Genomic DNA, 27,352 nt, shown 5'->3' with positions numbered 1-27,352 from the left:
TCCATAAATTTTGGATACTCAAAATGTGTCAAAAGGGATAGATAGACAAAAAATATGTCCACTAGACGGAGATAAAAGAATCTTTTTTGGAGAAAGAAAAACTTTTTAAAATGTTTCATTTAAAATACTGTTTCCCCTAATAATCTACAATTGAATTTCTTTAATAGAAAATATATAGGGTTAAAAATTAAAAATACTTATCATGGAGATTTGACCCTCTGAACAGAGAACTACTGAACTGGAAGCCAGATCTGAGGAAACTTCCTAGACTACATCTCTAAGAGATGAAAAAAGTGAAGTGAAAAGTGATTCGTAGTGATTTGCAAAGATTACAGAGCAGGTCTAACATACAACTTATACAATTTCCAGAACAGAGACTAGCTAGAACGAGGGAAAGATATGAAGAGATTAACAGTTATTTATTAATTTCCAAGACTCATTGGAAGACATGAACTCTCAGATTAAGGGAACAGAAATTCTGAGGCAGACAAAGTAAAATCAATCCCCTTCTGGACACATTCTAGTGAAACTTCAGACAGCAACAGTAGAGGACTGAAGACAACAGAAACATATATTCAAAACTCTGAAACAAAGTTGATAAAGAAAAAAACTGTACTCACCTAACCTATTATTCAAGAGTGGATCAGAAGGGTCACAAATGAATACATTTTTGACTAAGGATATTGTAGTTGTTTCCTAGGTCTGCTATCAGAAAAATACCACAAACTTGGTGGCTTAAAACAGCAGAGATTTATTGTCTCATGGTTCTGGAGGCCAGAAGCCTGACATCAAGGTGCTGGCACAGCCATGCTCCCTCTGGGGCCGCGAGGGCAGGGCCTGCTCCTGGCTCTCTCCTAGCTTCTGGGAGCCCCTGGCATTCCTTGGTTTGCAGATCCATCAATCCAGTGCTTCACATGGCCTTCTCCCTGTGTGTCTTCACTTCATCTTCTGTCTGTGCCTTTCCGTCTCTGTGTTCAAATTTCCCCTTTTTCTACGGACACCAGTTATATTGGGTTAGGGTCCACCCCAGTGACCTCATCTCAACTTGGTTAAATCATAAAAGATTCTGTCTCCCAAAGAGGTCACATTCTAAGGTACTGGGGGATACGATTTCCACATATCTTATTTTGGAGCACACCACCCGACACGTAACAAGTATACCCTCAATGGAATGATAAAAGAACTTACAAAGGATGTTTTCAATTACAAGGAAAAAGGCAGAAATAAATAACACCTTTGTATTTTTTTTTAAATTTCTATATTTGAAATGTTTTGTAATTTTGCAAAGGAATATGAAAGACATGCCTTTTCTATTCTATTTTAATAAATATAAGGCAATTAAGAGACCCTGAATAACAAATGAAAGAAAAAAATGATCATATAATTTGCATAATTAAATGATTGTTTAGTCAACTAATTAACTCAATGAAAACTCAAAGTTAAGTCAAAAGGTTGTGGCTACAGCATCTTTAGTTTTCACAAGACAAATATGCCACAGTTTGGAAAGCGTAGCGTTAAACCTTTCAAATATGTGTGAGAATCTGTCTTGCTTATAATTTGCAAGATAAATAACTGTAAAATAGTACCACAGGAAAATATTTTTATGAGAAAATTACACAGATCCTTTGAGAGTTTGGTGAAAGATCTTACTCTGGCTTCAACTGTATTTGGTTACTTATCCATTAATGTGGATAAATACAGAATTTTTAGACCAGTACACAAGATTGAGAGAGAAATGTGTTAAATCATTTTTTAAAATGTAAAGTCAGACACAAATTAAGAATGGTGATGATTACTTTCTTATAACTGATTATCTCACATTATTATGCTTTTTGGTGACATTTTGAAATATCATTATTGAACTTTGACAATGGTATCTGAGCTGAAAGAACCTTCTGTTAATTATTAGCTAGACCTGTTATGCTTGCAGTTCTCATTTTTGATGAGTGTGAGGATTGGCCAACCTAAAACAATGATACAAATAATAGGTTAAAGAAGCAAAAACAGCAAAATTCAGGCAAAGAACATTGATTAATGAATTTTTTAAAATTCTTAAAGGTCGTGTACTCAAGTTTGGCTAAGCCTCAGGCAGATTTAATGAACATGACCAGAGCCTGCTGTATGCAGTGGGTAACCCAGGCTGACTCCAAATTTGCTGACATTACAGGGTTATTATTTCTGGAAAGATATATAATTCCGGAACAGTTTCTTTAGTGATTCCATTAAGACTCTGATTTCCTTCAATTTAGGGTTACAGATTTCATTTTTCACATTATCCCACACCACAAAGAAAATAAAATCATGTCTTGGATTGAGTGCCTATGTCAGCCAAAGGAAAAAAAATATTTAATTTTGATGGTACTTAACCCCATTTTATTTGATAAGTACATCTGTTTTTATGGATCACATGTCAGTGTGTGAATGATGAAATTTAATGACTGCTAGTTTAAAGGCAAAAAATGATTTTGCTTACACTAAATTATGCAATCTTGAGGATTCCTTGAGGAAGAAGTAAACAGATGCCATCATATGGATGGTATTAAAGCACACACCATAGCAAAGAAGTTACTGGAACGGAGATCTCAGAGAACAGAATGTGGCCACCCAGGCTTCCTTATGACAGAATATGGAGATTTATTAGTCTCTAACTTTCAAGAAGTTCTACTGTTTAATTATTTGTGATCAGATGAGGCTTTTTCTTTGGACAAAGAGAATAAAATCAATTTAATTACTAATAAAATCTTTTGGGAATGTTATCACAGAAGTTTATTTTTGTATATTTAAATGTAAGGGCTAAACACTATAGTCCGAGATAAGGCAGAATGGTGATTCAGTGTGTGTTTTATAACCTGACTAGAATTCTGGCTCTAAAACCAACTTAGCAATGTGAGTAACAGCAGCTGTTTCTCAATCTACCTGTGCCTCCCCCATCTCAACTGCAAAATAGTCATCACAATAAGCTCCTTCTCCTTAATCTTATGATGTCACCACCAGTAGGGTACTAGGTCAGAGTAAATGTGATAATGCAGTTCAGTGCCTGACATGCTGAAGGAGTAAAATAATGTTTAACTTAAAACAAACTAGCTTTAAAAAACCATAAACAAAACTCTAATATACACCTTCAATGAAGTTTTGGTTAACTAAAGTATGTTGTTGTTCTTCCCCTTCATATCATGTCCATGATTACATTGTTTGAAAGGATATATGAATTGCTGTAAATGAACAATATTTATATTTTGATATCTTAAATCCTTCCTTTCTAAAACTAGTGAAGTTTTTAGACCCAGTAAGAAAGGAAAAGTTTGCTTTTCTTTGCCCTAATCCGATATGAATGGTGCCCGTAGAAGAAGAGATTAGGACACAGATGCACACAGAGGGAAGCCCGTGTGAGGAGACAGGAACAAGATGGCCATCGGCAAGCCAAGGACAGAGGCCTCAGGAGAAACCAGCCTTGCCAACAACTTGGGCTTGGAATTCTGGTTTCTAGAATTTTGAGAACATAGATTTTTGTTACTCAAGGCACCCAGTGTGTAGTACTTTGTTATGGCAGCCCTTTCTTACAAATACAGGAGGGGCTCATGAAAATCTGGTGACAATAAATTGTTCTTTATTTTCTGGTAAGAAAGGAGGAGTCACAAAAGACTTCAACCTTTTAGAAATCAACATGTGAATCTGGCATCGCTGAAATGAACTTAATCTGTGATAGGAGGGGTGCCTGGCTCCCCTATTCCTTTCATTTAGCTACATTAATGGAGGTTCTGGGTAATTGTAGGCACATAGGTACCTCAGAGAAAATCTTACTGAAACTTCCTGTGCTGTTAGATTATTTTGTGGATCTATAGAATTTTTTAAAAGTTTACCAGCCAATTAATATGTATATATCAGTGTGGCAAGGTGTCATTATTACAGTAGTGGATGGGTACCATTTTTGTTTTACTGGAGGGAAATCCAATATGAATAAAATAGCAACTTTTCAAACATGACATTTAATCCATTCATGTAAATCAAACTGAGAATCTATTATTCATTATTAAAAGGGTGGCATATTTTTATTACACTGAGAATGAAACACAAATACTGTGAAAAATTTAGTGCCTTTTCTTGAAATTTTAAGACACTTATCATATAGTCATCTAGCTGGGACTGGCACTCACTTTAAAATATAGCCATAAAATTAATAAGTTTGAAGTTTTATGCCCGAAAAAAGGATGCTCAATTTCAGTGAAATAGGCAAATTTATTTTTTATTTAAAGCTTCCTAAATACTTAAGACGGTCAAGTACTTCAGTAATGCTCCAAGTCCAATATGTATATGAAGAATATAGTTCATATTCTTGTCATTATTAGTCATGGCCACCATGTTCTTCCCTGAGGTGCTTCCTGAAAACTGCATATATCAGAAACTGATTAAAATGACCTAAAGTATTAATTCTTAAAATATGATGAACCCAACATTTTACAAGAGGTTATTTTCTGTGTGACATTTAATATCTAAGAATTGAAATGATTTTAATAACTCATAGGAAGGAACAGTCTTAGTAAAACTAGACTGGCACATGATTGCTTTTATTGATTATTGGTTATTACCATTAATAATGGAGAGCTCTGAATATATTATATTGTGCAGCTTTAGAAAGTTTTTCATTTTATCAGTTGGAGGAAGGCCCTTTGTGTTAGTTCTTAAAAGGGTCACTTCTGCTGGTTAAGGGGACCTCGGACTTGGGAGACTCTTGATCACCAGTGGCCCTTCGTCAATGACATGGACAGTCATGGGGCATCCTACTTCCAGCCATGGCCTCTCCCAACTCACCCCCCAACTTGCTTCCAACTGCTGCTGCACATGTGCCTCTCTGGTCAAGCAAAGGGACACCCCACTCTCTTGCCCCTTGCCCCCATGAGAACAAATGAAAACTTGACCCAAAGTGTAGTAATTAAGAGCACATCTTTAGAGTGAGGCTGACCAGAGTTGGAATCCTGGTTCTACTACTTACTAGCAATCAATACTTTAGGAAAATTATTTTTTTAAAAAATCCCTGGCCTCAGTTTTCTCATCTGTGAAATGAGAATCTAATATCTAATTCATAGGGGTTTTATGAGCATCAAATAATGTGATGTATCAGCTCTTTAGCATAGTAGATTGCATGTAGGAAATAACTGGCAGCTATAGTTATTTTTATCTTTATAACAATAGTCCTTCATGTACAATGTTCTCTGCCTTCCTCTGTATGTTAACTTTCTACAGTCTTTCAAAACATTTCTTACAAAAGTCTCAGTCAATCCTTTCTTAATTCTCGCCTTTGAGAAAACTCAGTTTACACTAAATTTGATGCTACTTTTGTCTACATTACTTGCTGCTGGGTGATGTGAGAGGTTTCAAGGCAATGGGTACAGAGAGTCACTGTATCACTTATTCTCTGGGAGGAGTGAGAGAGTACCATTTACTGAGTGCCTGTAGTGTGCCAATTACGTCACTCTGCGCTTGATATATACTATCAATGCTAACATCACATGACCCAATTCATTATTAAACCCATTTTGCAGGTGAGAAAAACTGAGGTTTCAGAAATGAGAACTTGCTCAGATGTTTGAAGCTGAACTTAAGTCCACATATGAATGACTCCTCAGCCCAACATCAAGGTTCACAACATGCCCTAAAGGAAGCAGAAATCACTGATATATTGGTTTTTCATATCTGCAAATTACCCACCAATTTCTACCCTTTTTCTGTGTATTTCTATCAGATTTTTTTCTATTTCTAAAGCCAACTTTCTCTTCCTTTCCAGTCTCTGCTTTCTGTCTCTCAAAGGATAGGCTCTGTATTATGTAGTAAATTAACGTTCAGAAAAGAAGCTGTCACATTGCATGACATTGACAGGTGGTCATTCAATCTTAAGAATACTTGGCAGCACCAGAATGTAAGATTCCTGAGAGCAGGGACTTTGGTGTTTTGTTAACTTCTGTATCATCAGAAACTAGAAAGGCATCTGTCTTAATAAATATTTTTTAAATGAACAATTCTAAGACTTACCAGAGTCACATTGAAGTTGTAAAAGAAACAACTATTGACTACCTTTTAGATGAAATTTTTTTTTTTTTTACTTTAAAACATCTTTGGTGTTTTATGCAGATTCACATTTTTAATTTTATTGGGAATGCTTTTATAATGCCATAAATTCATCTTTGTCCTTTGTGTCTGTTCTCTACATCTGTTCACATCCAATGTATTCAGAGTTAAGAATGCCCTAGTTACAAAATAGTAGTTCTTGTTCACTTGGCATGCAATTCAACAATCAAATCATTCTGAATTCTCTAAAGAGGAGGAACTTGCTTCTATATTTGAACTCACTCACATTCAGAGGGAATATGCTTTAATATTTCGACATCTATACAAAATGCTTTACAATTACTTTTAAGGCATTAATTCTCCTATGAACACTGAGTGAAGTCACGAAGGACTGAGTAGGGCAAAGAATTTTTCCAAGGTCACACTGCCTGTTAATTGCAAAGGATGGGCCTGGCTATCTTTTCCCATCATCTTTCTCATACATATATAAAGCAATAGTCAATGACTTTGAACTGATGAGGCTCTCAAAGCTTATGGTGGTGGCAAAAAACAGATTTATGTTCGAACAAAATCATCACTAAACTCTGGGACCAATAAAGGTCAATTTAGCAAACTGCAAATCAGGTCATATCCAGCCTCTGCTCAAGATTTTCCATTGCATTTAGATCTTCACTGCATCTATAATAAGATCCAAATGCCTTACCTGGGCCTTCAAAGAGTGTACGATCTGGCCTCTATCCCATTATCTGCTTTCATTGCATTCTAGTTTTTTGCTTGTGTATTTTATTTCAGCCTCACTGTCATTCTCTGAACACACTAAGCTCATTTCTTGCTGCAGGGCCACTGAATTCATTACTGCTTCTTGCCTAGTAGGGTTTTCTCTCACACCTTGACATGGCAGTTCTCAGGGTAAGGGTTGCTTCCTTAGGCAAGAGTTTCTTAACAGAGTAGCCCCCTCCTCTAGTAATTTTCTAGTCCATTGCTATTTATTTTCATTATTTCAATATCAATTGTGATAGGCTAAACATTTATCACTACTGATAAGGTCTCATATATATTTGTCTATTGCGTATTCTCTTTCCTATCAGAGTATACTCAGTGAGAGTAGAAAGCTTTTTGTCTCACTCAATTATTTTTATCCTCAGTGCCAAAAGTGGTGTCTAAATGCAAAATTGAGATTTAATAAATGAGCATGAATGATTGGAGGGAAACAGTAAAGTCAGAGATGGGGGTTTTGATATAGCCAACTCAATTCAGTAGCTGGAGAAACATGAGCAAGTCATTACTTTCCTAAATCATTTTTTTTCAATCACCTGTAAAATGGGCTAATGTCAGCAGCGTAACAAGGTTGACGTGCACATCAAATGTGATAATGTGCATGTAAGAGCTTTGTAAAATATAAAATGCTGCACAGGCATTAACTTCATTGCTAGATATCTTTGGTGCAATGTGGGCTGCCTAAAGGGAAAACGTTGATGAGCAATTATTGCCAAAAGTTTTCTCCTTTCCAAATGATATATTTCCATGCTCCTTGTAAAGCCATTTGTGGTTAATTTGTTGGTCTTTGATCTAATCAGGCTGCAGATGTTCAAAAATGCCATCTTTTTGTGCATTGAGGCTCACTCACTGGAGTTTGTAAAAGTAATGGGCTGTGCCCAATTTTTCCCCAATGTGTTCAACTCTCAGGGACAATGAAGGGAAAGATCTATCTTTTGCCTAACAAGGAGAAACTAAAAGAAAATTTGACTTTTTGTTTTCACAGTCAAAAAAAAAAAAAAAAAAATGAGAGAGAGGAGGAGAATCCCAGAACTGAACTTTCTAAATTAAAATATTCAATTAGATTTTTTCCATCTCTCTAGAGTGAAATATTTGTAGTTGAACATCTGAGTAGCATGTGAAGAGATGAGTTATGACATACTGAGGTTGAGGTGAGGTAATGGAATTGTAATATAATGAGATGACATATCATATATTTCTTCTTGATTTCAGTCATTTTTGATGGAAAATGGTGGAAAGGTCATATTGCTTAACCAGTAATTATCCAGGTATGACTCAATTAGATTTTAGGCAGAAATGTAGTTGTCGTAAGCAGTAGGAGATCCAACATATGATCAAGGACTCACAAACCTGGCTTGCTTATCTTTGTGTCCATACTGGGTGGTGATTCTCAGGAAGGTGTGGGCTGAAAGACCATCTGATTCACAATTACCTTACATTCTTGTTAAAATTCAGAGTACCAAGCCCCACCCCAGACTTACTAATTCAAGGTAAGCGTGAGGTCTGGGAAGTCTACACTTTCAATAATGACTCATGGGTAATTGTTTTACAAACTAAATTTCTGAGACTGAGAGCTTAGGGTCTTGAAAACATCACAGTATGATTGTTGGTGCTTCTCAAATAATTAAATTAGTTGTTGAGAAATTGTAAAATTAGATTCCGGGACTTTAGGTTTGAGAGATCATGGAATTGTGCCCCTCATTTAAGGAGAATTTTCATTCAGAATTATTCATTTGTAAGCTAACTGGTAAACTTAGCCCTTTAGAAAGACTTATTCTTTAAGAATCCCTGATAGCGGCCGGGCGCGGTGGCTCAAGCCTGTAATCCCAGCACTTTGGGAGGCCAAAACGGGCGGATCACGAGGCCAGGAGATCGAGAGACGATCCCGGCTAACACGGTGAAACCCCGTCTCTACTAAAAAATCCAAAAAAAAAAAAAAAAAAAACTAGCCGGGCGAGGTGGCAGGCGCCTGTAGTCCCAGCTACTCGGGAGGCTGAGTCAGGAGAACGGCGTAAACCCGGGAGGCGGAGCTTGCAGTGAGCTGAGATCCGGCCACTGCACTCCAGCCTGGGTGACAGAGCAAGACTCCGTCTCAAAAAAAAAAAAAAAAAAAAAAAAAGAATCCCTGATAGTAGGATTTTATTGTAGTAAAAATGCTTTTTCTTGATAGGCAATTTGTCTGTTTTGGTTACCTGCAGTCGAACCAAGCAATTTAGGAGAGAACTGGCTAGATAGAGGGAAATATCTGGAAGGGGAGCCCTGGCTTCTCAGTTTGTAGGAATCAGGAAAAGCAGTAAATAGGATAGAGCAGAATGACCTTGAGGTCTCTCACCATGAATCCAAGGTGAGTTGTTTCCTCCTACATTCAGGAAGCTTAGCATGACTGACTGGTGCAGATTGCCTAAAATCAGATCCCAGCTCTAACCTCCACATCGTTTTGTGTGACCTTGGACCTTCCCCCAGTTGTGTTATTTGTAAAATTGAGTCTATAGAATCTACTTTGTAGGATTATAGTGGCTATTGAGTTAATAAGGATAAAATGCTTTCAAAAAGTGTCTTGCACTTAGGGAATGAAACTTAACTGTTGATATTATACTAATTTTTAAAATTAAGGAACCAAAAAAGTAAATTTCCTAAAACAGGAACCGGGAACTACTAGATTTGACATGAGAATGCTGGTTTTCCCATGGTATAGGAAGTAAGAATCTCTCTCTTCTGTTTAGAAGCAATGACAGTTGTAGTTGTTACTACCCTGTGTTCTTGATCCCTAGGCCAAGACAGGTTTCTAAGAATAGCTACTTTTTCTTATCTTATAGCAGAAAGACTGGAGATTAGAGCTGAGTTACCTATTTATTTTTCTGGACTGAAAGAATGGAAAAAACAGTAATGGTTCTATGAAACTTTCAGGGGATAACCTAGATGACTCTATTCTGTGGCTTCAGTTCCCACTCAGGTATTCAGAATTGTCTGCCTCAAAGAGAAAATTTTGTTATTTCTAATGCACATTAAGTATACTGATTTGCTGTGTTGACTATCCCTATTCCTCATAGAATGTCAGACTTGGAAGATATCCTTGAGTTTAGTTCCGATTCTCCTTGTCTGACACACCATCCTTGGGCCTGTGTCTGGGTCCTATCAGTGTCTCTGCCTGTGTGTTTGCTTGAGAACCTGTGGATTAGAAATGATAACCTCGAAGGTCTTGTCCAAACTGAAGACAAGATTCCTTGATCATAATGAGCAAAATACCTTGGGGGAGGAAGAAGAATTTCCTGATGAATAGGCTTCCGTGAGAAAATAATTTTCTCTCTCTCTCTCTGTGTGTGTGTGTATGTGTACAGGCATTTGAAAAATAATTTTGACAATATTTAATATGATATGTATTATACATGTTAATATGTATTTAAGTATGTGTTTAAGAGGAGACAAAATTAGAAATTTAGATTGCTATGATACTGCATTAGGGTCCTGAATATGATGCTAAGGAATTACCATTTATATGGTAAATATATGATGTCAGGCAAAAAACAACCAAAAGTAGAACTTATAATAAACCAAGTTTCTGGAGACCTTTTGTGCAGTGCCAGAAATAAAAGTAACTTTATGTTACCAGAGGAAAGAAGCAGGGCAAAGAAGTAAAAGTTAGATTTTACCATATGATTTATAATATTTTATATTAAATTCAGAATTTCATGATAAGGAAATATGGATACTTGTCTAAGTGTGTTCCTTTGACAGTCATTAATGAGTTTTTTTGTTAGGTATCATTGATGGGTCTTTATGATTTCTCCTTATCTTTGATTTTCAATCAGTTTGATTATGATATGCCTGGGTGGTATTTTCTTTGTATTTCTTCTGCTTAAGATTTTCTGAGCTTCTGGTTTTGTAGATTGATGTCTTTCATCAATTTTGGAAAATTCTCAGCCATTATCTCTTCAAATACTTTTTCCTGAACTATCATCTTTCTCTTCTCATTTGAGGATTCCAAATGTATGTGTGTTAGACTGTTTATTACTGCCCCACAATTCTTTCATGCTCTAGTCTATTTTACTTTTTTTATTCTTTTTGACTTTATGCCTCAGTTGGAATAATTTCTATTGACCTCTGTTAGAGTTCACATATCCTTTTTCTGTTGTGTCCATTTCTGCTGTTATGCCCATTTAATAATTTTATTATTTCAAATACTTTAGATTTCTGTTCTAAACATTTTAAAAATTCTTTTCTGAGCTATTCAAAACTTTTTCAGTTATTTCTATCTTTTCCTCTAATTTTGGGTCCTATTTGTAATGATTGTAGTCTTAGTTAGTTCCAACATCCGGCCATTTGTGGGTTGGTTCCATTGATTGGTTTTCTTTTGTTCATGCATCACATTTTCCTCCTTCCATGGATGTCTCACAGTTGTGTATTAGATGCCAGATATTGTATATAAGCCAATTACAGAGACTGGAGTGGAAAATATTTCTCCTCCACAAGGGCTGATCTCTCTGATCAAATTAGGAATTGAGCTTAGTTGGGGTTGAGTTTATAGCTTTAGTTAGTTTTAATTTACTACCAGTTTCCAAAGCTTTAAGCTGTAAAAGGTCCCTCCTTCCAGCTGGGCTTGCTTATCCATGCACCATGTAACTAACATTCTGCTCTGCTCTCCAGTGCTGTGCCACTGGAAATCTCTTTTTGCTCCCTATCTAGACTCAATTGCCCACATGCTGCTGAGCACTTGTTAAAAGTCCCACGGTTGAGAATTGGTAAATAGTGAGAACTTGCTCTTTGTCTGAGGCTTATATGTTTTCAGTGTTCCATAAGAGCCCATGATGGTTAAAAGTTCAGCCAGTTTCTCTTTCCCCTGCAAAGTATTCTACCCAGTGACTGGTCTGCTTCCTCACCTGTTTCCTGGGATTAAAGCTGCCTCTATCCTAGTTCATATAGGAAGGGCTGATCCCTCTATGAGATTTAGTTTCCCCTAAATTTCTTTGTGTCCCCAGTTTCCCAATGGGTTAAAAATACAATTTTGTAATTTAACTGATTTGTTTCCTTTTTATGATGGAAGTGTTGGTTACTTTTGATCATCTTCATCATAACCGGAAGCAGGACCTTGAAGGCTCTCTGATTTTTGAAATCACTTAGTATACTTATTTTCTGTAAAAATAATAATCATTACCAAAAATCCAAAAGTCCAGAAAAATGAACAATGTTTTGTGAATGTACATGGTTATCATTTTTGCATTTACTCTAGTCCTCTCTGGAGTGCTTTAATATAAAAGTATACCTAAAAGTAGTTTAAAAGTGTATCCTTTACAGTTTTTTTTTTTTTTTTGAGACGGAGTCTCACTGTGTTGCCCAGGCTGGAGTGCAGTGGCCTGATCTCGGCTCACTGCAAGCTCCGCCTCCCGGGTTCACCCCATTCTTCGGCCTCAGCCTCCCGAGTAGCTGGGACTACAGGTGCCCACCACCACGCTGGGCTAATTTTTTGTATTTTTGGTAGAGACGGGATTTCACCATGTTAGCCAGGATGGTCTTGATCTCTTGACCTCATGATCTGCCCTGCCTCGGCCTCCCAAAGTGCCGGGATTACAGGTGTGAGCCACCACACCCGGCCTATCCTTTACATTTTTAAAGTGTAAGGAATTTTACCTTCTCTTCCAATCCTCCATTTAACAGTAAGACTTCAAAATTCCCGTTTGCTTCTTGGATTCCATTTTTTCTCCACTCACCTTTCACATGTACCTTTTGCAATATGGAAGATCAAATGTATCACCCTTATGCTATGCAGTGGAATTCAGCTTTGCAGCAGCTCTTCCTTCCAGAGGGGTACTCTTCTCTTTTAACTTTTATTTGAGGTTTGGGGGTTCATGTGAAGATTTTTTACATAGGTAAACTCGTGTCGTGGGGGTTTGTTGTACAGATTATTTCATCACTCAGGTATTCAGCGCAGTACTTGAAGGTGGAGGGTGGGAGGCGGGAGAGGAGCAGCATCACAGAGGCGTTCTTCATGGCATTCACTAAATTAAGGGACTCTGAGGCTATTATAATCGCCACCTACCAGGACTCTCCTGACGGAGGGCATTGATAGTTGGGGGAGACCAACACATATATTTTTCTTAACATATGGTATTTAACTACAAAGCTACTGAAAAATCATCATGGGATAGCTATGGAAGTACTCAGATTTGTGAAAAGGATCCTCTGCAAAGTACGCTGAAATTTAGTGGCCTTTCTCGCCAAAGAGGAAACGAATGAATTACAAGCTACATACTGCAGGGCAGAAGATTTCTCCTACAATATGCAGCCAAGGAAAGGCACCAAACGAAAAGCTACAACTGTTATCAGATAAAGTCATTTCCTTTAGTTAACAATTTATGGCTTTCATTTTCCTTCTTAGTATCGGTGACTAGGTGCGGTCTTGTTCACATGCTTAACTATTTTAGGGGCTGTCAGGGTAGTTGCATGTGACTCCCCCATCTTGTAGAACACGTTGAGATGGAGTTCCTCTTGAGGTGACACAGGACTGCATGGTATTTATTATTGTGCTTGGTAGCCTTGAACTATTTCTCACATACTCAAAAAAATGATGCTGCTGCTTTACATGTTCACAGATGTATTTTAACCTTGACTATGCTATTTTTCTGTTTATTAAAATGAACTATTACTAAGTCATCTTAGAAGTGGTTGGGATGGTCCTAGAATAAATAAATTTTATAAAGGCACATGTCATATTTTCTGGGAACGTTTGTATTTTTTTTTTTTTTTTTTTTGAGACGGAGTCTCGCTCTGTCCCCCAGGCTGGAGTGCAGTGGCCGGATCTCAGCTCACTGCAAGCTCCGCCTCCCGGGTTTACGCCATTCTCCTGCCTCAGCCTCCCGAGTAGCTGGGACTACAGGCGCCCGCCCCCTCGCCCGGCTAGTTTTTTGTATTTTTTAGTAGAGACGGGGTTTCACCGTGTCAGCCAGGATGGTCTCGATCTCCTGACCTCGTGATCCGCCCGTCTCGGCCTCCCAAAGTGCTGGAATTACAGGCTTGAGCCACCGCGCCCGGCCGAACGTTTGTATTTACTAAGTGGATAATTACATTAACTTTGAGAAGAAGATATTTATAGCTTTGTTTTTTATTGAGAGAGAACTCAAATGCATGGAAACTTGTATGTAAAAGAAGTGACTTCCTAAGACCGCAACAAAATTAATGATAGAATTGAGTCAGTACTGGACAAATTCTTAATTCATCTACTTTGAATGTATAGCTGAATACATAGGAGTTTAGTGTAACAGGGGCTCTAGTTTTCACTTCTAAATGCAGGGCTAAAAATAGATGAAATTATTGTCGATAGTATCAGTTCAACTTGATTTTTAAATGATGGCCCAAAACAGGATTCTGACTCCTTCTCCCAATTCAACTTTTATTCTCGTATCACAAAGGTTACTCACAGCCAACTAGCCAAATGAAAAGTACAGCTTGAATAAGGTTCTCTTTTGTCAGTGATTTGTGCCTAGTGTTTTTAGCTTTCCCATAGGCTGTTGTAAAAAAATGATAAATCTGGTTTAAATAAAACCTGATCCTGTTAATGGTTTAATAGCAGCTGCCACAAGGTTATGGCATTTTTCAACAGATGCCTCTGTTTCATTTTATACCTAAACTAAGTCTTGGAATATTTGTAAAAATAATATACAATATACCTACACACTTTTGGTTAAATATGTGTTTAAAAATAGTCTAAGTTCCAATCTTTGTCTACTTGTAATTATCCACACAAAATTCTAAAAAGAAATCGAAGGCTGTAACTCAGTTTTTAAAAAAGATTGTTTGTGTCTTACATTTCTCTAAATTTTGTTTTAAGGTCATGCAATAGGCTCCATCTCTACATCTGGGGACTTGATCAGTGGCTTGGTCATTCTGATTATTTCGCCTATCTTTACATTCAGTTCTATTTATTTGGCACTGACAACTCACTTATACAGCATGTGCATTATAGTGTCAACTGAAATAAACAGAAAAATCACAAAATTAAGTAGGACTCTATTTATTCTTCCAGAGGTGGACTTTGGAATAATAATTCAAGTTATTATTATGGGTAGGATAATTTGTGATAATTTACTTAATAACTTTTTAAAAAGCATTTGTTCTGTGTGATGCAGTTGTGCTGGGTAAGTGAATGATACAAAAATGAATGGCAGGCATTCAAAACAGTGACTCTTATGGAAGATAGAAATAGTTATACAGTAGAGGTGCCAGCTCGATCAAAGAGGAATGAAATGAAAACACAGACTACTATGTGAGTTAACATGTTGCAAACTTGATTTCTAAAACGCATGAAGTTTAGACTCTTTAACTGGCAGGGTCAAATTTGTGTAGATCACATTTTCATGGTTGCTCAATTACCTGGGGCTAGAAGGACTGTGAATGTAAAGACATCCAATGGTGAATTTTCAAGGGCCAACCACAGGAGTATAGACCAACGTTTTACTTAATTCTAAATTGTGTATAGTCATCACTGAATGTAACGTGTTTCTAAAACCATAAGCGTCTCTATCTTCTCTTTTCTTAATATTTTTCATAGGTGCTCCCTCAAAAGAAAAATGTGAGCCCTGGCATGGCTTTCTTGTTTGAACTCTTTCTCCTTCGTGGCACATATGCTTGCCTGGACCAGGCTGTGGGCTGGGCAGTGTTCCCTTTGTGTGATAACAACTTTAATACAGTGGAGGGAAAATATAAGTGTCCCCTTCTCCGAGGACATTATGACCAGAAACTCAGCAACTTTAGGAAGATTGAAGATTTGATTTGTCTGGACTTGGACCATTGGCTGTGCAATCTCTATTTTCAGGTTTGCAGTATGATTTTTTAAGTGGCAAGGAATTAAAATGTTTTCTAAAGCTGCCTCTTTCTAGCCTTCAGCTTCCTTTCATGCCATTGGAAAATTTAATAAGTAAAGTGGCATAGAATGGTAAAAGTTGTTACATCTTAATGCTGATTTCTGATAATACAGATTAAATCAATATTTGGAAAAAGGAATAAAATTATAGAATTAGTGGGAAATTGAAAGATCATTTAATAAAATTTTCTGCGTTGTGAATGGGCCAGAGCTGCCACTCAAGTCTCAGTTCACAATCTGTCACTGCTGGGGTACAGTGTGCAGCTTCATCTCATCAACGTGGGGATGGAGCTCTGGTAAGTTTCCTTGTCAAGGTGAATCACTTGATACCAGGCGTTCAAGACCAGCCTAGTCAACATGGTGAAACCCTGTCTCTACTAAAAAGCTACAAAAACTAGCCAGGCTTGGTGGCACACACCTGTAATCTCAGCTACTTGAAAGGCCGAGGCAGGAGAATTACTTGAACCCAGGAGGCGGAGATCGCAGTGAGCCGAGATCACACCACTGCACTCCAGCCTGGGCAACAGAGCAAGACCCTATCTCAAAAAAAAAAAAAAAAAAAGTGTTTACTGAGCTTCTATTGTGCATTGGGCATTGCCTGCTCTAGGGATGCAAAAAGGATAAGCATTCCAGTGCATTCATGGTGTGTTCCTTGTACCCAAATTTATTCTTCCTGATTATGATGTTTTTCCCCAGGTTTTTTGTGTCATATAATGCCATAAATTGTTCTTCTTCACCTTCATGTTTGAAGTTTTACTTATATCTATGTAATGTATCTGTCTGTCTGTCTGTCTACCTATCTGCTTACCTAACTGATAGAACTATTCAATTGGGTGTTCCCAGGAAGCACAAGTAATTTCATCCTTAAAATCAGCAACGGTCTTCCTGTTTCCTATTTACTTTGAGTAGCATTACCTGGCATTTTTTCTTCTTATCTAATTCCATTATAATGTTTTGCTGAAATGTCGTGTTGGGGCAGTGTAGGTATGCTATTAATAAAATAATGTTTATATGAATATGTACCTGTCTATTCATTTTGGAAATAGTGCCATCCTAAGATAAATCTGATTGCACACTAGAATTCTGTGGGAAGTTTTAGAAATACCTTTGCCTGGGTTCTAGTCTCAGATATTTTAATTTAGTTGTTTTGTGGTGGGGTGTCAGGCATCAGAACTTTTTAAAACCTTCTAAGAATCAGAAATGCTGATATAAATAAGCTTGAAAAGGAAGACTATTATAAGTGAATGTAAAAAAAAATTGAAAATTTATCTAAAGGTTGAAGATAACTATAGAAAATCCATAAGAAAATATTTTAAAAATTGGTGACCTGAATTCCATATCAAGAGTCAAAATAAATATAGCCATAAGAAAGTAAAGTTTGAGCTGGGTGTGGTGGCTTATGCCTGTAATCTCAGCACTTTGGGAGGCCGAGGCGGGTGGATCACCTGAGGTCAGAAGTTTGAGACCAGCCTGACCAACATGGTTAAACTTTGTCTCTACTAAAAATACAAAAATTAGCTGGGCGAGGTGGCAGGTGCCTGTAATCCCAGCTACTCAGGAGGCTGAGGCAGGAGAATCGCTTGAACCTGGGAGGTGGAGGTTGCAGTGAACCAAGATCGCGCCACTGCACTCCAGCTTGGGCAACAAGAGCGAAACTCTGGCCCAAAATAAATAAATAAATAAATAAATAAATAAATAAATAAATAAGTAAATTTTGGTCTAACTCATGTGGAAGACATCTATAATTATTAACTGACTTTTTCACTAACTGTTTCCTAAAATTCAGCGTTCTATAAATTATGGGATGGAAAGTCAGAACCAGCTTTGTTTTATAAAAGACAATTTATGTAGTACTGTTATTCATCATAAAGACAGTATATATTTGAGGTTAAATTCGAAGTAGTGTTTAATATTTGCAAGGTCAAGAAAAGTGGGTATATTTTAGCAGCATTAGAATAATTTGATTTGACCAAAATCTACTTGAATTTGAACGTATTACTAAAATTTGCCTCGTTTTTTTTCTGACTTTCTATTAAAAATACTCTGTAGAGAAAAATAAGGAATACTATAATTTATTTGCAGAGTTCAGCTGGCATTATCCATTAGAAATGGATGCAATTGTCCACTAACATTCTTATTTGATAGACAATAAAAATAATTTTCTCCTTCTGAACATTTCATGGGGAAGTGAGTCTTATTAATGAGAATAATAACATGCAAGATGCATGATTTTCTGATTATAGGCAGAATAAGTAGGCATGTAGATATTTCTCTCTCATGAGGACAAAAACAAAAAACTTCTTTTCTGGAAACCTCAGTTTCCTCTTATGTGAAATTCTAAAAGTTGTGGATTTTTCCAATATAAGTTTTCTCAAATGCAAACATTTTTGAACAAGTTAATGCTGTATTTACTCAGAAAAGAATAAGTTGGAATTGGGAAGAGAAAAGAGAAGTAATGCAGATGATGGAACAGCAAAGTGTTTTTTTGCAATGCCCTGTTGGAAGATAAAAAGGAAACAAGTCAATCCAGGTGAATCCTGAACATTTCTTTCCTGGGTCAGTCAGTGTGGAGAAACTTATACTGTCAACGAGGGGCTGGCAGAGCCAGGTCACGTGGCTTAGCCATGAATTCACGTGTTCTTTCACGGTGTCATTAGGGATAGTACTCAGACTAATAACCCTGAGCATCCCAGAGGAGATTGGCCAACAGCTCTGAGACTCCCCACAGCATGTGTGTAAGGATGCAACAGTGAAAATGATGTCAGAAAGATAGCCTGTCACTCTTTCCCAGGAAACTTTGTCTGTCAATTCCTCACTTTCCTGAATATTTCACTTCTTGTGTCATTACTGTCTCCAAGCACTTTTACTATTAAAATTTTAAACATAGAGAAAAATTGAAAAAATTGTATAATGAGCACTCATTCACTGCTAGATTCTACAATCTTGTCATTTCTTGTTGAACTTAAAATATTATTTCTTGGAGATGGTAAATAGTGAATGAATATTTGCTAATTTTCTCCTAGTATGAATGTTAGATAGTGTTATTTAGAAGAAGAAATTTTAAAAATTATAAACTGAAATAAAGGAGAAACTAATATATAGAGAGCAAATGGTACTATCTGAAGCACTTGTGTAAATTTGTTAATGCAAAAAACCTGCATTCTTTGTAATGCAACCAAACAAAAGCATATAATGTATGGAAAACTGAATTTATTATTGATATTTTAGCTTTTTCAAATTGTCTCTTTTTTAAAGATGAAAACTATGTAATAGTTTCAACAATTTAGATAACAGATTGATCTCTTAATAGGTCATCAAACTTCCTTTGCATCTTGATGGTCAAAAAAATCATGAAAGCCATACTCGACTTTCCCCTGAATTTCCAGTTTGCCTAATGGCTAAAGGAGAGAAAGCAGAATCAGGAGTGGATAATACAGCTGGCCTTTCAGAGAAAGAAACAGAGAAGAACGCTTGTGCCTCAATGGATGAGGAAGAAGCTAAATCCACGGTATACTCTTCTCAGGGTTGGTTGGCTTTTTTCTCCCCAGCATTCTATTGCTAGTATTTCACGTCGTGTTGTATAAATTATATTACGAGTATAAGAAACTATCATTCTTTTTAAATATGTTTGAATATTAGTTTTTATATCACATTGTCTATTACATACGTAAATATAAAATAACATCATTGAAACAAGTCTTTCTCCGTGTCCTTATTGCTTTGAAAGTTTTTTTGTTGTTCTTGTTAAGGGGGCATAATTTGACTTCTGTTGGTTCTTATTTTTAGATTTCAATTTTTCTTGCATGCTTACAAGACTGGTAACCAAAAACTGGCTATGAAAGATAACATATTTTCAGAAAAATAGTTGTCAATTAATATAGTTTATTTTATTGGCCTTTGTCTTCAGGACTGGTTTAGTCAGGCAGTAAATAAGCAAATAAAGTTTTTTGAAATAGTCAATCTACAAAAATTCCAACTTACAGAATATATATGCTATTAGAGATTATTCTCCTTCTTATAAAAGGATTGTTGCATTTACCAGAAGATTCACAAGCTTCTTTAACAGGGTGTATCCTCTAGCAGTAAACATTCGTGTCAGTTAAAATAGCAGTTGATGGATTGGTATTAATTATAATAACGACAGCATGTAATAGCACTACCAGCATTGTACTAATGCTACAAGTATTACCAGTGATAAGCAGCCTTGTAATAAGTACTTTATTTTTATTTTTGAAATTATTAAATATTTTAAACATCTCATACAGAAAATAACATAGCAAACACCAGTACCCAGTAGCCAGCTTTGCTGATTTTTACCATTTTGCCGTATTACTTCCCATTTTTTCTATGAAAAAATAACATTTATCAGTGATTAATGCTCCCTGTGAACTGCTTCCTAATTCCATTCTTAGCCTTCTCAGATTTGTTATTGATCATTTCCATGTATATTTTAAAACATTTTCTACATATATATGGAATCACTAACAATGTATATCTTTTCTATGTTTTTAAGCTTTGCATAAATATATCATACTTCACATCTGCTTCTGCAACTTTTATTTTCTGTCAACGTTGTCTTTGATATTTATCTAACTATATCTGTCTATTTCTAATTTACTAATTTTGTTGTATTGACTTCCTTTGCAGGATTGTAACAAAATTTATTTATTTATGTTATTGTAGTTGTTTCTAGTTATACTCTGTTGCAAACAAAGCCACAATGACCAGTCCTGAACATGCTCTGCTTGTGCACATGGGTGGGAATTTCACTAGAGACTATATAACCCCCAAAAGAATGGCTGAATCACATGCACACACTTTCTAAATGTATAGACTAGTGACACTGCCACCCCTAGTGTGTCAATTTACCCTCCTTACAGTTGTGTAAGAGAGTTGCTTTGGCCCACATTCTATCAACCCTTGTTGCTGTCAGATTAGTTTTGCCAATTCAATTGCCATGAAATAATATCTATTTTAACTAGGATTTTTCTGGATACAAGTATATTAGAGCATTTTTGAAACTACGTATATTTCTGTTGACCATTTGGGTATTATCTTGTGGAAATTGCCTGTTCCTATACTTTGTCCACTTTCTTTGGGCCATGTTTTGCCTCATCGACCTGTAAGAGTTCTGGGGCTTTGTTGCTGTTGTTGTTGTTGTTGCTGTTTTTAGGAGGGTGGTAGGGGACATTTATTTTCTGGTTCAATTTTTGATTGTTACTTATTATGCCATCTTTCTATGTTTAATTCATTAACCAATTGGGTTAACTTGGTCATGGTACATTATCTTTTTAATTTTTAAATTTATCTCCTTTTGTTTAAGTTTTATTGAGCAGGTGATATATTCACATTGTTCAAAAGAAAACCTGCCTTCCCCTTCTGCTCCCCAGCAACCTAGTTCTTCTCCCTGAAGGAAACCGATGTACTACTCAATAGATATTTTTATGTATCTATAAGAAAATACACAAAACTACTACTATAATTTTGAAATACAAGTAACTCTATCATTATATTATATATTTTTCTTGTCATTCCTAATGTTGATAATTAATATTAGCCATCGTTGTTTTTCCTTATTAGTCTTGCTTTTAATCTTTTCATTTATTTTTTTTCAGTATCCAACTGACATTTACCTTCATTCAAGTTCTCCACTGATTGTTTATTTTCTATGTATTTATTCTCTTGACATTTTTATGTATCTTAACTTTTTATTTATCCACACATTGTGTAGATCAGAGAAAATCTACACATTGTAGATCAGAGAAAATTATGAATGGATCTGTCCATTGCTTCCTGTAATTTTGTCAGATAATGCTTTATACATTTTGAATCTGCTAAGCGCATACAAGTTTATAATTGTTATAGTTTGGAGGATGTTATAATTCTTTTCTACTTCTGTTTGTCTATTAATACTTTTGAATTTATGTTCTGTTTCATCTGATATGAATGCTACACACCTGAATTACTAATTTTTAGTATTTTCATGGCACACATTATTATGCTACCCCTTATTTTTAAATTGTAACATTTTTCTGTAGTACAGTTTGGGCATGTATCAATTAGTAGCATAAATCTGGATTTTATTTTCAAGACAAATTAAGGGGTACAAAAATACAATTTTAGATAGAAGGAATAAACATTAGTATTTGAGAGTACAGTAGGAAAATTATAGTTAACAATAATTTATTGTATGTTCCAAAATAGCTAGAATATCAGATTTGTAATATTCATAACACAGAGAAAAGATAAATGGTTGAGTTGATGGATATCCTTAATACCCCAATTTGATCATTAGCCATTGCAGAGAGGTATCAAAATACACATGTACTTCCAAAATAAGTAAAACTCACATATACTAATTAAAAATAGAAGAAAAGACAAGTAAATAACATGTGCCATTTAAATAGGTAAGTTTAAAGTTTTGGAAATTACTCTTATTATTGTTATATTTGTACTTGTTGATGGCATCTAATTTTCACTTTAAATTTACCGTCCTATTTCTTTGCTTTAAAAAAATTAATTTGTTTATGCCCTTCTGTCTGTATAATCTACAGATTTCATCCATTACTTTAGATGTTATCCTTAATTTCTCACTTACATATTTAACTATAAAACATCTTTAAAATTCTAAGCTCATTCCGTATTTCCGTTCTTTTCCTGGATGTGGCAAGGACTTTTGGCATGCCTTGCCCATTGAAAACAACTCCTCTTCCAATTGCTATTATTGGCTATGGTTTCAGTTTCACTTTTTCATTAAACACAACAGTTAGTATTTTTTACTCTTAATAGAAAATTAATTTAATGACATATTGATGCTTCATTATATTTTTAAGATAGCGTGTCTTCACTCTGGCTCCATTTTCCTTCTTGCTGAAATAAGTCTTTAGTAATTTGTTTAGAGTTTGGATCTCTCTTAGTCATTGTATATCCGAAAGAGTCTAGTATTTTCCCTCACTTTTGATAGATCATTTAGCCATGTATAAGATTCTAGGGTAGTAATACCTTTTCTTTACCATTTTTCCACTGCCTTTTTGTGTGTCTTGCGGCTGATCAGAGATCAGTGTTAAGTGGGTAGCCAATATAAAGGGGAGTGATGTATTTCCATTTCAATTTTAGATAGATCACTGAGAAATTTTAGGAGGATTTATTTGAGCAGGGCATGTCTAAAACCAGAACAGGTCGGAAAAGCTTAGAGTAGTCCAAGCAAAAGATGAGGACCTCAATTAGGGCAGAGATAATAAAGTTAGAGAAGAGAATGAACATTCATAAAGTGTTAAAGAGGGGCGATAGAATGGCCATAAACATGATGTTGATTGATTGAATATGGACGTTGGAGGATAACAAAAGTTGATTCCTAAACTTTGAACACAATAGATATGGATATCAACCAGCAGATAATAGGAACTATAGGAAGAGGAATAAGAGTAGAGGAAAATCAGGAGCTTGATTTTGGATCTGCAGAGTTTGATATTTCTGTATTATATCCAAATAAAAATGTTGAAGGGGGCTGGGTGTGGTGACTCACGCCTGTAATTCCAGCACTTTGGGAGGCCAAGGCGGGTGAATCACTTGAGCTCAGGAGTTTGAGACCAGTCTGGGCAACATGACGAAACCCTATCTCTACTAAAAATACAAAAAATTAGCCGGGCATGGTGGCAGGTGACTGTAATCCCAGATATGCAGGAGGCTGAGGCACGAGAATCGCTTGAACCCAGGAAGCGGAGGTTGCAGTGAGCTGAGATTGCGCCACTGCACTGCAGCCTGGGTGACAGAGTGAGACTCCATTTCAAAAAACAAAAAGAAATGTTCAAGAGATCATTGGGAAATGGACGTGAAACTCAGGAGGGAGATGGAGAATGGGGAGGGAGTATATGTTCATTAGGGCCATGTGAACACAGAGACTGTAGCTGAAACTGCTAAGTGGTTGAGTTTAACCAGAAAGAATGTATAGAGGGATAGGCATGTTGAGTTGAGAACACAGATCAGGGAAATGGCAATATTTCAGGAGAAGAATGACAGATCCCTACCATGGAGCCATAATGGCCAGACACAATGCCTACACGATTCAACCTCCCAGGTGACACCTGTCTTCCTGTCTTCCGCTTATCAGCTTCATAGAGGGCGATAAATACTTCTCAAGTTGTTACTGGGGTTCTCCAAGTCCCTTAGAGATTATGCCTTCTTGGACCAAGTACAACTCTCTGCCAGGCTCAAGTATTAGTAACCCCTGCTTTCCTAAGGGCAGATCTACTATGAGGCCTGGGCTTCCATATACACACCTGACCTGCTTTCTTGGGAGTAAGCCAATATCATATCACAATTGAGATACCACCACTTCCACCTCCAGACAACTAAATATCAGTTTATAGAGTGATGTCTACCTGGAGATGTGTTGAAATTTTATACACAGAATACATATATATCAAATTATGTCACTGGCTTTAAACAAATATTTCTGAAGATAAATTAGAAATCAGATATATGCTGAAGCTATGTAACAAGCATCACAGTTATAAAGCAACTTGACCAAAGTGTATTGTTTCTCTCATGTTAGAACTAGGATTTACGGCCAGAGAAGATAAGAAATGACTGACAACATGGTCTGGTTTTGGTGGGTAAAGTGTGGAGCTAGCGGTCCTCAAAATCACAACTTGCAGCTGACTTTAAGCATTTATTTTTTATTTATTTTTTATTTTTTTGAGACAGAGTTTCACTCTTGTTGCCTAGGCTGGAGTGCAATGGCGCAATCTCGGCTCACTGCAACCTCCAGCTCCTGGGTTCAAGCGATTCTCCTGCCTCAGCCTCCGGAGTAGCTGGAATTACAGGTGCGCAACACCATACCCAGGTAATTTTGTATTTTTAGTAGAGATGGAGTTACTCCATGTTGGTCAGGCTGCTCTTGAACCCATGACCTCAGGTGATCCACCCACCTCGGCCTCACAAATTGCTGGGATTACAGGTGTGAGTCACTGCTCTCAGCCTTAAGCATTTTTCATTGTGAGATTTAATAGGCTCAATGCTTTAATTTTTAAATTTTAAATACCACTATCCAAGGTAGGCATCAATGAGTGTGTCGGTGTACTTAGTGTGGATAAAAGGAAGGCAAGAGGTAGGGCATAAAATAAGCCTAAGGCTCTGGCAGTCTGAAAAAGAGCAGAGAGTGTCATAAAAGTGACCCCTTGGGAGGCCGAGGTGGGCAGATCACTTGAGCCCAGGAGTTCAAGACCAGCCTGGGCAACATGGCAAAACCCCATCTCTACAAAAAATACAAAAATTTGCTAGGTTTGGTGGTGCATGCCTGTAGTCCCAGCTACTTATGGGGATCGCCTGAACCCAGGAAGTCGAGGCTGCAGTAGGCTGAGATCTCACCACTGCACTCCAGCCTGGGTGACAAAGTGAGACCCTGTCTCAAAAAAAGGGAGGATGGGTTCCCAAAGCACAGACCAACCAGTGTCAGATTTAGCCTCATTCCGAATTCCTTTGTGGGGCAGTTACGTGGAGTATGTTCATGGACACTGTGGGTAATTCTCATTCAGTTGTCTCTGCAGGAGAATCACTTTTACACCATTCCTGTATGTGGAATTAGATTAGTCAGGCCTTCCAACCTGAGGGCCTGTGATGCCCTTGTTCTGTGAAAACAAATTACTTTAACATTAGCGTATCATCTGTGCAACCTGGGAATCTGAGACACAGAAAGGGAAGGAATGGACGAAGCCCTTGCTGATGGTTGAAGATCATCTTCCTAAGATAAAATTAATAATTCACAAAATACAAAAGGAATGATTATGATTTCATTAGATAAAACCCTAGAAAATCATTGATTTTTTTTTTTGCTCAAATATCAAGTTCAAAAGTCAACTGTAAAGCCGCCACATGAGACACTGTAAAATACATGTATTTGCAAAGTAGGTTTTTTTTTTTCTTTTTCTTTCCCAGTGTTTTCGCATTAAATATGGAGCTAAATATTCTTACTTTAGAATTTTTAACTTTTGGGAAAGTGAGTTTGACTTAACTAATAAACTGTCAGTGTTATTGATGTTTTAACCTAGTGTTAGGATAAAACAGAAGACGAGAGCCAATTACTCTTGGACCATTTTTGCTTTCTAGTTTTTCCTTGGAGTAACGAGGGCTGTATTTTCCACACCTACTGCACTGAGCTATAAACTTGACTTTTAGAATGCCGTTCCCAGTTCCCCTAAAAGGAGGACAGATAGCACTCCAGAAAGCAGGAACACCCGCGTATTCAATCCGAGAATACTGTATATCACGAGAGGAAAAATGTTTTCTGCTTTAGGAAAATGCTTTAGAAAAAAAAAAGATTATTCATTTGCTCTGCTCTGAGCATGGAGACTTATTCAAGTCTCACATTCAAAGACTGCAGAGGTAACTTCTGCTGTTATTCTAAACAAATTTACAGAAAAACAGAACACAAAAAGCTCTTCAAATACACGTCTTTACTATTGCTTATATTTATTTATTTTTCTTGGAAGCATATTATTAGCCGTTAATATCCCCCATGGGTTTGTTTTCCAATATATCAGGGCTGTGATACAGTATGCTGTTTCTGCCACTGATATGTTGCTAAGAGATTTAATAACGGGTAAACAAACACAACATGTGGTAATTCATTTCAAATTAAAAGTTTATTAAACTCTGGCTTGATGACTTTCTGGCTATTTACAATTAAAGGAGCAAAGCTTAGGGAAGGGGTGACCACGTGGTGTGTTTATGGCTGCAACGTTTCTATATGAAAAATGTGTTTATGATCTTTCACAAGCTGTCCACATTGATAGGTTCTATATGTAATCTGTTGAGTCAGCTACTGTCCTAGAATCATGAAAAAGTGTCTTTAATGCTCATTTGCAGGCACACATGTGTGTGCACACACCTGCACTCCCATGTGCACTCACGTACACATACTACAGGATTCCAGACTTAATCCTATGGTTGATGTTTTAAGCGGTGGTCAGCCTTGCAAATAGGTGGATATCAGAGGCCTGAAAATATTTATGAAAGGCCAGAAGAAGAGACTCATGATATAACTTTTGGATTATCGCCATCTTTTAGGCTGTTTTACTTTTTAGGAGTCAGTCTAGGCAAATATTTCACACACTTGATAATTGTGTTTTGAATATGCCTACATTGCATGAGCAATGTTCTCTGGCAGTATCTATATCTGTTTTGTGATGCCAAATTCAATTCAGAATTTTGTTGTGCAACCACAAGAACAAATCATGCTGCCAAATGCTATAGAATTAAAAATCAAAGCAACACCCAGCCCTTGGCCTTCAAAGGCTTACTTGAGCCCAAGCCTGCTCTAACATGAGATATGCATGTGTCCACATATCCAAGAGATGACGAGAAGGCCCACCAGCACTCCATTTACATAAGGGGCCTGCAAACCTTCTCAGAGAGAATTCAGACTTGGAGAAGAATTGAAGCAGATGCAATTGGCTAGAGACTCAGTTGCTAGGTGAGAGGGGCGATTGTGGGAAACGTAGAATGTCTAGGAATCACATTTGTTCTTTAGCCCAGTCAACTCACAGTGGAATTCCCAGGGAGAGAGAGGAGTGCTTGGAAACACTCCCCAAACTGCTAAAAGAGAACCATTTCATTGAAATTCTGTCAGACACAGAACAGTATATTATAGTATATACT

The 27,352-nt window shown here is 36.7% G+C and overlaps 1 protein-coding gene across 1 annotated transcript in view; it reads left to right on the top strand.

The window, feature by feature from the left end:
• LOC126952358 (uncharacterized) overlaps window positions 1-27,352 on the top strand; it is a gene marked incomplete at its 5' end in the record, with an annotated part of 317,885 nt that overhangs the window by 94,639 nt on the left and 195,894 nt on the right. The window contains 3 exons of the mRNA XM_050786815.1: window positions 15,383-15,646; window positions 19,005-19,255; window positions 21,018-21,030. Coding sequence (XP_050642772.1) covers window positions 15,383-15,646; window positions 19,005-19,255; window positions 21,018-21,030 — 528 coding nt within the window. The remainder of the gene's footprint in view (window positions 1-15,382; window positions 15,647-19,004; window positions 19,256-21,017; window positions 21,031-27,352) is intronic.

The sequence above is a fragment of the Macaca thibetana genome, chromosome 4 (assembly GCF_024542745.1).
Source record: "Macaca thibetana thibetana isolate TM-01 chromosome 4, ASM2454274v1, whole genome shotgun sequence".
NCBI lineage: Eukaryota > Metazoa > Chordata > Mammalia > Primates > Cercopithecidae > Macaca > Macaca thibetana.
The sequence above is the reverse complement of the archived record's forward strand: the minus strand, read 5'-3'. Positions and strand labels throughout refer to the sequence as shown.